At 42.4% G+C, this 11,307-nt stretch overlaps 1 protein-coding gene across 3 annotated transcripts in view; it reads left to right on the top strand.

Moving 5' to 3' along the window:
* The window catches only part of SK (small conductance calcium-activated potassium channel), a 140,201-nt gene that overhangs the window by 42,033 nt on the left and 86,861 nt on the right, over nucleotides 1-11,307 (top strand). Inside the window, exons 3-4 of one of the 3 annotated variants that reach the window (XM_018020784.2) lie at nucleotides 3,467-3,737; nucleotides 9,609-9,830. In XM_018020784.2, coding sequence (XP_017876273.1) covers nucleotides 3,467-3,737; nucleotides 9,609-9,830 — 493 coding nt within the window. Of the gene's footprint in view, nucleotides 1-3,466; nucleotides 3,738-9,569; nucleotides 9,831-11,307 lie in introns of all 3 variants that reach the window. The other 2 variants (XM_026811699.1, XM_018020785.2) reach the window with 2 other exon arrangements.

Genomic DNA, 11,307 nt, shown 5'->3' with positions numbered 1-11,307 from the left:
TGAAAGCTGTCAAACTAATGTTACGGTTCTGTGGATGTGGTCAGTCTTGACGAAGAAAAGCCAATAGTTAGCCAGTGCCATTTAGTCGTTGAAGGATTTACGAACAGCGATAATTTCACCGGCCAGTCGTTTGAAGCGTCCAATGTGTGTACACAAAATATCCGGCACTCTATTTCGGGTGGATATCCCGCCGTACATCTCACGGCGGCTACCTTACGCGTCCGAAACTCTATTTACGCCGACGAATCTCGCAAAATCCTCTCGCGTCCCTCTTATTTTCTTTTCTCCTCGCAAAGTCAGGAAAACGAATGGAAGCTTTCGATTCGAGAAAATAACTGGAAAATCCGAAAACTACTCATTGTATGTATAAATGAAAAAGTTAACGCTTGATTCAATGAAGATGGAATCCGAAAGATTGTTCCTTGACGGTCGATCTATACGCTGTTAGGAACGATTGCTTTTATATTTTTCTCATGTCTCGCGTATGAGATCCAAAAGGTGACGAGGAAATCAGTCTTCTATCGCGCGTCAATGATTCCAAACGAAATCGAGCTCGTCCAGAAAAGGTTTCCGTCGGCATTTCGTCCTTTCACGGGAAATTATCATCCATGCGAGAGGCGAATTCCTATATTTCTTTCCGCCTGCGGTTCAGGAAATCTTGCGGAATCTAGCGCGAATTTCCTGCCTCAAGATACCTTTCTTGGCGAGGGCGGGGTCGATGATCGAATCTTGTGAGGGTAGACAACGAGGATGTTAAGGGTCGCAAGGGGAAACTGGAGTGCATCGTTGGAAAACCGACAATCGTCGACGATGTTTCGACGATGCTTCAACTTTCTCTGTTTATCCAACAGAACATATAAGCCCCGTGTCTCGTTGCGAAAAATTTCTGATTACGATTATCGGGAATTCTCCTCCTTTAGCATACTCGTGGTCGAATGGAAAGTTAGATGAATGCCAATCGATTGGTAAGGAAATAGGTGGTTCATCTTGGGGAACTGATAGGGTAGTTTCCTTTTGTTGAGAGAAACGTTGACTCGTCCGAAGGAAAATTTGATGATTCCAACTGTAGGAAATGATCCCGACTTCTCGCAAGAGGTACTTGAGTTCCACGTGAAAAGCGACTATTCTCGAAACTATTGGAGATCGTCTTAAATCGTCGATCTCTCTTCCATTCGATGTAAAAGAATTTCAAATATATCTTTCACTCTTTTATTAACATAAGAGCAAATATATCTTTGTTATCTAAAACGTGAAAACGTAGAAACGCTACTGTCGGTCATATTCAGTAGAATCCTGTTTTAATTTGTTTAAAAAATCGTAATTGAATAAAATTTTTGTTGACACGTTCTTTTACTTAAACACAAGTTATAGTACGATAAATCAATCGTGTTTAATGGAGTTTCTGGACATTGGACATTATTCTTAGCGCGATGCACGAAGTTGTAGGGCGTGGTAATGTCCTTCTGGCAAAGATTTATGGAGAAACCCACCTCGAAAGGACCAGTCGAAATTGTACGCATGGAATTTTCGTTGAGATAACGTATGAGCTTGGATATAACAGAGGCTGGTCGTGAAACCGGTGATAAATAAGCGAACTTCGTCGCGAACTTATTTTCCTCTTTTGATGCAAAAATTATATGTATAGGCATAGCGTGTTATCACGATCTTAAAGATTATTGGAAATATAATAATAATCGCCATTTTGATGTTAAACAAATTTAATATTCGGCTTTATAGTTCTAATGAGCATAGAATACTTGGTTTCTGCGGCATAAGAGGCTATTGTTAACGATACATATGGAGACGACATGGTCGCTCTTTGCATCGACTTTGTGTTCGAACCAAAGAGCCTCTAGACTCGCGGAGACTCGCCTGTGTGGACAAAGAGAGCACATTCCACGAGTACAATCGAATTAGTTACTCACTTCCATCGAGACTGGTGGCCTCTTCTCTCCTTCTTTCTGTCCGAGCCTCTTATCTTTGTCTACGTTTCTGTGTCAGCGAAAGAATTGTCTCCTAAGCTGGCATTTACGAGGAATTAGGCCTCGCACCAGTTTTAAGTAATCCATACATACACCTTCCTTCTTCGCCACGTCCTAATTAGCACATGTCTTGTTTCTAATTAACTTCGCTGACGTTTGTATCAGTTAATTTCCTTATTTGCCAGCTAATATTTACCGACCACAACCGCAAGCGGCAACTTGCAAATTGGTTTGCTTAGCTTCTCGCAATACACTTCCTGCGCGTTACTTCGTACATATTTGATTCTAAAATGTTCACCGGTTTTGTGAAAGTTTGACTACTCGATTTCGACGCGTGAATTCTTCACGATATAAATGCAGAATCGATACAAGACATCGTATCGGAACCATTTCGATTCGAGCTATTCCGTGCACCGCCGGTATTGCTCAAGTTTATATCCATGTACGTGCGTATACGCACGGTATATGTATGTACACTGTAATAGGTACCGTGCATTGTTGGCGGAGCACTATTGACATTTACGTGTTTACCGGTTGTATAAGATAATTAACTCCCAATGCCGAAATTGACAATACCCTCTCCCGTTCGTTAGACGAAATTTCATTAATGCCAATGCGTTCGACCGATCGGCGTAGCTCACCGAGCGATGAGATGATATACGTACATGTAGGAATGTACATATATAAGGTACCTCGGGACTGTTGCTATGTAATGTTATAATCGATTCGTGCTTGCATTGTGAACAGATTATAATGATTCTAATTGGAACGTTGTGTAATTATGTGCTTTCGGTTACGGGCCACGCGATTATGAGATGGTCCCCATGGTTTTGATTTTATTTCGGTGAAATGATTCGAACGTCGGGGAAAGCTTCAACAAATTGTTTTTCAAACAAGAAATACTCAGTCGAATACATTCTCCGGTAATCTCTCCCCCATTTCTCGCAACAGCGTTTCCGATCCGGTTAAATATTTAGCCGTGTTTCGTTTTAAGTTTCATCACCTTATAAATATATTAGCGTCCGACCCAACGAACCTAATCTGCGGAATCCACATTATACGTCTATATATACCTATAACAAGAACAAACTCTCGAATCCAATTTGTAATCTGCAAACTCCGTACGATGCTATCAACAGTTCCAATTCTACTTAATCCACTGAATCCCTCGATTTAATCCCTAACAACAACCAATACTAATTAATATTGGATAGAAATTGGAACGACCTTACCGAATTTTTCTTACCAAATGTGTTTGAAATCTCTTCCTGTGTGTCTTTGGAACACTTCGTCGAATGCTACAGTCTAATCATATTTGAATTGAAGATCAATTTTGTATGAACTGTGATTAATGAAGCTTTAAGTTCAAAGGTGATTGATGAGATTACACGAGCTTTAGTCTAAGCGTCGACGGTGCATTGTTCGAATGTAATTTCCAGACTGTTTGAATTCCCGTCAATAAGCTTGAACCACCTTCGTTTCAGAGAAAGCGTGAAGAGTGGGCATCACTGTTGCCCCTGCCAAGTGCCACCACCTCCGGTTCTGGTCACGACGTCGCCCAGCGCGCGCATAATACGGCAAAGCTCGCAACCGGAAGCCTCCGCGTGCTGTTGCTCCGGATGTTGTTGCACCCTGCACACGGCCACAGCCCCGAGTGCTGCCTCCCTTCGGCAGTTGCGAGAGCCAGGCGACGGAATTGCCGGCATCGCAGCGGACTCGTTGCGGATCAATGGCGGCATTCGACAATTTCGACAGGTAAGCTCGTTCATCTACACCCCTCGGTTCCAATTCCGAGCTATCGGACAAAAGGGTTTACCGTTTGCACCGACTCCCTATATCGTCACCCACCACATACCCAGCACGTGCGCCCGCACGCGATCTCAATTGACCACCCTGCGTTCAATTGTTCTACAACCCCACCCCCTACTGTGTACGTTTATCATGCTTTCATAGGTACGGAAGGGAAACCCGGATGTTGGTTTCCTTACAAATTTTTTTACACGATTGTTTAAGTCCAGTTAGTACATTTCGATTCTTAAAAGGAAGTTTTATATCGTATTTGTTTCTTTTATTGAATTCCAATTATTGATAGAAATTTATTAATATACTTTTATCAAATGAAATAATATCAGTAATATTGTGAACGGAATATCGCATTTAATAATTTAAAACATTTCGTCGATTTCTCTTTTACAATAATTTGCGAAAAGGGTAGAGGGTTAAATCTCTGCAGTGGCATCCGGGTTCCATTTCCGCACGAGTGTTTCACGAAATCGTGCGGCGAATACTTGGTACTCGACCAAGGGAAGAAAAGCGAGATACATTCGATTGTTAAGCGTCGCTGTGTCGCTGTCTTTGCTGCTTGTATCGTTGATGATCTGTCCGATCGTGTCCACACGTCGATGTTCGGAGATACCCAAAGCACGTGTTTCTGTGCGTGGCACTCTGTGTCGTGTCACTCAACCTCTGCGTGCACTTTGGTTGCGACTCCTATGTACTCTTCGTGTCTGAATCTCCTCCTGTTTTGTGTCTTGTCGTATCTGTGTGAGCACGCGCGAATTGGCCGCACGTGAATTTTTCGTCTCTTTCTTTCTTTACTCTTGCGTGTTGGAAAACTATCTCAGGCTTGTTGATAGAACCTTTTAAGAAACTCGGAGCTAAAACAATCGTTCGCGCGCTAGGATCACGACTAGTTTCAGTTTACGATAGGTAAATGGTAAAGTAACATTTAATGCGAAGGGTTCGTGACCTTTGTCTCTGGAACTTCTAAATAATGGCTGGAAATATTAGTGTCTGCACGATCAAATTTGTGATGGATCTTTCTTAAAAGTTTCAATCCACCGCGTTCGAATTTCTTCCCACGTTCCTCTTTATCGGGGAAGTCGATGTGCTGCCATCTAACAGGGGGTTGGAACATCGTTCGGGAAACAACCCTAAGCAAGGAGTGCTGGAATACCGACGGGCTTGAGGTGGAAAGTCTCGACGCGCGATAAGAAGCTTAAAGGGTTGATTAAATTGACAACGACTAGATGGCAGATGGCACCGTACGTAGAGAATGAAACGCTTCCCTCGGGAAACAGATGTGCCGCACACTTAGAGTTGACATAAGAAACTTGACACGAAAGCTCGGTAGAAAATTGTCAGTGCACGTGTGATCGATCGCTTTTGAAACACGTAGAGAACTTGACCATTAGGGCCGATATGGTAATCGATATAGAAATACATGCGAGAAATCATTACGAAATTGAAAATTGTAGTATTTCAAGCAAACAGTGTTTAATTAATTTCGTTAATCAAGATAATTACTTTCATGATTGCGGAATCAGAATAGATATTCAGTTCTCAATTTCATTTCGTTTGCTGAATTTTCCATATTTACTATAAAAAATATTATTTTTATATTCTTCAATATATATATTGTATATAGTTAAAAAGGAGAAAGCAAATCTACGAAAAATCATCGACGTTGCAAGAATCTGACGAAAAGATGTAGGAACCCCGAGGAGTAAGTAATTTGCTTATTCCTAGGAGAGTCAGTCCTTGACGAGCACGTAACGAATTCCCGTCCATCATTAAACGTGAAAGAGTGAAGGAGGGAAAGAAGGGAAGGGTAGCGCGAGGAGAGCAGCGTTGCGGGAAGCTGAATCTCGACATTGTTAGTTTAATTATCTCTCCTTGGTGTGACGAAACGGCAGCCGGTATCGTGCGGACACTTGGGGACACGAGGGCGTGGGCGGGCTTTGTACGCGATTTTTGGTCAAGAGCCAACGGATTATAATCATGCTCTCGCGTGTCGTGTGCGAAATCAAGGTTCGGGCGACATGAAATCGTGACACGAAGGGTAATTGAGACCTTCTCCTGGTTCCGTGGACGACTCCACATTTTTTTCCCCTCTATTTTTCTCTTTTTTTTTTTTGGATGACGGATGAAACGGGATTTTTCGAGACTATGTCACGTTTTGAGTAAACGAATCCGAACGAAACTCATCAGCTCTTTCGGTTATCTCTCGGAGGGGAATTGGTCGAAACCGTAGCGAACAGAAATTGAAATGTCTTTGGGGTGAACAAGATTTATGGTCTGGAACTGCATAACATCTCGAGATACGTATTGGTTCGCGGCGAAATATAACGCAATTCTTATACTGGTTGTCTGCGTCTGACTTATAATTGACTTAAACTACTTTAAAGGAGAAAGATTAATTTTCTGAGACTCCAGCTTTGTTCCCTTTCACTGTATTATTCAAAACAGATAATAAAATATATTCATATAAATGATAACACCGTAATTTTTCATTTATATGCTATAAGAATTGCAAATTTTTAAAACTTTATTTACGGGTCTGTGAATCATACTCCTCGTACATATCACATTTATCAAAAGTTCGAAGTTTTCTAAACGTATAGAGAGAACTCGAAATTGTAGACGATCGTTGAACATTCGATGCGCGTAGGAGGGAAAAATCTCGAGATTTCGTGTCGCTCAGCCATAATGACGCGAGCACATTATAAATCTAAGGTACACGTGTTTCCCGTCGGCGTTGGCAGCAGCTCCTGGGAAATGAAGCGAGATGGGATCCCAGGATTTTAAAAGCACAAGGACAACGGGTTTTTACGCTTGCATCGCGTGCCGCGAACCCGTCCTAAGCACGTTCAGCTCCGCTTTCTTGGAAATTCTCTTCCGTGTTCGCGAAAAATCTATCGGGATGCACTTAAAATGATTCTCGCGTCGGACGCTGGTGTCGGTGCAGCGCAATAAATTTCATTCCGTTTCGGTGAATCGACGAAAAAACTCAGAAATAAATGCTACGGTGAGATATATGGGAAAATGTTTCCGACAAATAACTTCCCCATCGAAATGTATGTATTTCCTTCTTCTCTCTTCTTTTCACAGATCGTGAAAACGATAATAAATTTCGAACACGCAGCCTCGTGAAAAGGCAGAATTCTTTTATATATAATAGACTTTTTAAATAACTAAAGAAGCTTCATAAATTTGATTGTACATATTGAAAGCTAATTTTCCCCGGAACTCGGATGTTGAAGAAACTTGTAAAAACACTTTTGCATCTCTCGTTTTTGTATAGATATGGATGTTTATCGATGTTCTTTACCTTATTCGATATCTGTATATCTTATATTCCATCTTACAGATGCACCTTCTAATTCGATTAACTTAATTCTACTTTTTATACTTGTTCCTTTCCATACATTTTTATTACAATGTTTTTATTATAAATGCATATTGGAAATGATATTGTTTATCGAAATTAGAGATAAGGAAATTGTGAGATAATAATGTTAACGCAAAATGCCTAATATTATTCGACTTAGTTGAACTCACTTCAAGAGCCTGTAGTTCGGGGAACTTTTTCAAGCCGTTCACGAGAGGACGGACAATTGTGGTTGGACAAAGTTAACTCGATAACCACGAGATCGACGTGGCGGAAAGTGACTCCGTTGCATTTGAATAAGTAGATTCTCACCGTGGCGAGAGGGGCATGCGAAGCAGCTCGAAGCATTGTAGTCACCCTCCTACCAGCGAGCAGCAGCTACCACTCCCAGCGAAGTCTGCAGTTTTGCGGATTTCAGCAGAAGTGGTCGTTGCGCTATTATTGGGAAGAGCCGACGATCTTACCGGCATCAGCGTAATCTCACCCGAACCGAATATTTCACGCCAGTTTACGCGGTCCACCGCCCCCTTTCCTCCTCCGTAATGGCCTTCCCGTTGAACGGTGTTAGTTACAATGAGACTATAAAGCGAACAGGCAGTATACCTATACCTGTAAACCGTCTAGTTTATAGCCATGAAGTTCGATAATGGATAAAATCATCTAATCGTAGTCAATCGTTCGTTTAGAAGCTAGTACTTCTCTCATTTACAGTTTATCAGGAAATCTTTTGGAAGTTGAGTACAATATTCCTGATAGATCACTTCGTCTGTTAGCGATTATTATTATTCGTTGATTCATTACGAGAATGGATGCGGTAATTCATCAATTGCATATCAACTCCTAGTAAATCCTGCTAGCAAATAGGTAGTCGAAGCTTCGCGGGTCGAGTACAGCTCATTAAGCTATCCCAGAGGTCTGGTGGGCAATCGGCTTAGCTTTCGGATCCCAGTGTCGGTTAGCTGGGCTAACAAGCGGATGAGATTAGGGGAAAACCTTCCTCTCGAATCGAATCCATCCTCCGTGATCGGTCAGAGAAATGTTCAACAACGATACAAGTGTCCATGAGCGACACAGTAGCCTCTCTTTCACCGGTATTGTCCATTATAACGATTGGATGGAAGAGAAATCGCATGAGAAATTTCAAGTTTTGAAAGAAAAATTAAATGTTATTTGTTCCACCGATGTATCTCGGTTGCACACGCGTCACTCCTCCGCACGCGTGTGAACGCAGATAGTCAAGCGTAGTTGGCAGACTCGTATGTAGAACGCGCATAAGAATAACATCATCAATCTGCCGACACACCATCTGCTCTTGTATCATCAATTAGCGTTGTTCCGCAACGTTAAGTTCCGTGAAATAAAAAGTCCTTCGAAACGAGCTTCTCGTTCGGTCGTTCGCCCCGCCATCGCTACTCTCGGTGACCCGCCCCACTGCGTACAACGTAGAGTACACTTACCATTCCTGTAGCGAAATATCTGCCATCCGATACGAGCATCCGAGTCCAAGAAACGAACTTCCGTCTAGTTTAGCAAGTAGCAATTGTGAGCGTCCAGCGTTTAAAGTAGACGATCAACCTTAGATGACGTAGAGGATCATTGAACTTCTTCACCGCTTTTGTCGAGCATTCCACCCTCGAACAGAGATCCCATATCTCGCGATCGAAGAGTAAAGAAAGACAGGTCTGTAGAAGGATTGACGGGGAACGAGACACATTTAGAAAAGAAACTAGTGTCCACTTTTGTCTATCTACAATCTGTGACGATCGTGTTCCTCCTATACTGTCTCTCTGTCTCTCGCTTTCACACGTATCCGTATGCGCACGAGATGCACAGGGTGATTCTCGAATTCTTAGCAGCGACTGCCTGTCGAGGAATACTGGAAGGTCTCCCACCGTATAAATACCGTGTCACTCGAAGTACTACGTATCTGCCTCGTACCCGAGAATCGTGGATGTTTCTACAAAAGTTTCACGGTACCGCGTAACTTTTCCTGTAGAAGCATCCTTCCGATTCCGAGAGAGGAGTACTTCGCGTGTCGAAGTTCGGTTCTCCTACGGCGAGCAGTTTACTGGTAGTAGTAGATCATTGACTTAGATCGATCACCCTGTACATAAACGATGGGAAGAATCGATGCCTCGGTAGAACATGCTTTAAAACAAGCTTCTAATCGATTTATATGCGTTTGCTAAACGCAATCGATTTTTAACAATCATTCGTTTATCGAAGCGTCGAATGATATCCCGAGATCGTCTCGTGCCGATACACCATGTCTCGTCTCGTGTGATCCACGTAACAGAACGCATAGTTTCTTGTCAATTGTCATTCGTTCTCGTCAACCACTGCACCGCCGAAAGCACCACATTCTCTCCACTGTGCCTACTAAGTATTGCTATATAAGAGTCTAAGAGTACTATCAGTGTGGAAAGAGTAACAAGCTGCTAACGAACACGGCCCAGTTCCCGTGGTGGTGCAAATCGTCGTCGACGACGATGCCGCCGACGACACCTCTGCCGCCGATGACCACGGCGACCGGTGGTCCCGTTTCCGGCACTGGCTCCGGTTCCCAGAGCGGCCAGGGTGTCCTCCTCTGCCCACGTACGCTGTCTCAGGTCCGACGATCGCGACTACGAAGGGCCCTCACCGAGGCAACCGCCGAGACCGTCAACTACGTCAAGACGGTGGGCACACGATTAAATACCATAATCTTAATCCCGCAATGCCTGAGCTCTTATCTTGAACCACCCTCTACACACGTTGGTAATTTTGTTGCAATTCGCATCGTATACACCGCACGTGCACGTACGAATTTTCTACTATTCTCAAGAGTATCTAATTTTGAATGATTGGAATAAACGAGTTTTAAATTTTGCAACGATTTCAATAAAATTATGATAGATTTTTTATGAGTTAAACCGGTTGACCTAAATTCGACTCGAATCCAATAGTACTCTAGAGCTATCTAGTTAGAAACAAATTTCTTGTGGATTTTCCGCGATAAAGTTAGAGACGTAAATGGGATGAACTTTTACGGCCTATCATTCGAATCGGATTTGTCCCGGGATGAAATACTCCGATCCGATTTCGCGTGATTAGCCTCATTCGACGTTTGCCTTTGACTTTATTCGGCTCGTGCTTAAAATATGAATCAACAGTCTTATTGTACGCACGTGCGGTCGCGTGTACGAGCACGTAGGTAATTAGCCTCTGACTTTTAGATACACGCCTGACACCACTATTTATCCGTCACGCTATAAACTTTCTTGCCGCCAGTCCACGAACTTAGATAGATCTCTCTCCCACCAACTGTGACCTGTATTCTCGAAACGATTGATGAGCGATGTCGTTTATCGAAGAAACCGTTTCCTTCTATATTAAAACGTTCATCGGGAACGAGAGATAAGACAATTTAAAGTGAAACAAAGTACTTCGTCGACTAAGATTAATCGTAAAAGCTTTTCTCAATTAAGTTTTCGATATGCATTAATCAGAATCAAAATTCTTTGAACAATTGTTTTTATATGAAATCAAGCTGTAAATACATTTGTATTCCATAAAGCGAAAATGATATTGACACAATCTTTATTTAATCGTCAATCATAAAGAGTAACTTGATGAATTATGATATTATAAACCGCTTTATCTTTATTCATAACCAGTTAAGCAGTCGCTAGAAGCAATTTAAGTCGCGAACAGCGGCAGCATGTTCCCTTATCTAGTCGCCAGTAAAATTGTGAAGCGTACGACGAAATTTGACGTCGTGCTTGCCTCGACACACGGCCCCTTTATGCTTCTCGCTTTCTTCATTTTCCCACGCGCGCACGCTTTGTGCAACTGACTTCGCTGGTCAGATTTACGATTAGGAATTTTATTCCGCTCGCTGGCCACGCGCGAAGAGGCGTCGTAAAGATCCGAGGCATAAATTGCCATTTCCCGTCGTTTACAAAAAGAGGGTCGTCCACAGCCTTCGACCCTACTGTCGCCAAGAATCGATTCCTAAATCAATTCCCCGTTGTTTAGTTTACATAGTGGATGCATCGCGATGATTTTGAGAACTTGTAAGGAATGCTATATCCCTGTAGAATAGTTACGTAGGCATAGTATACTATAGCGTTTAGTCATTAGTGATTAAACGAGAATTATACATCTAAAAATTAT

The sequence above is a fragment of the Ceratina calcarata genome, unplaced genomic scaffold (genome assembly GCF_001652005.2).
Source record: "Ceratina calcarata isolate Rehan_Ccalc_2016 unplaced genomic scaffold, ASM165200v1 scaffold235.2, whole genome shotgun sequence".
In the NCBI taxonomy this organism is placed as follows: domain Eukaryota; kingdom Metazoa; phylum Arthropoda; class Insecta; order Hymenoptera; family Apidae; genus Ceratina; species Ceratina calcarata.
This window is presented reverse-complemented; position numbering and strand designations above follow the sequence as displayed.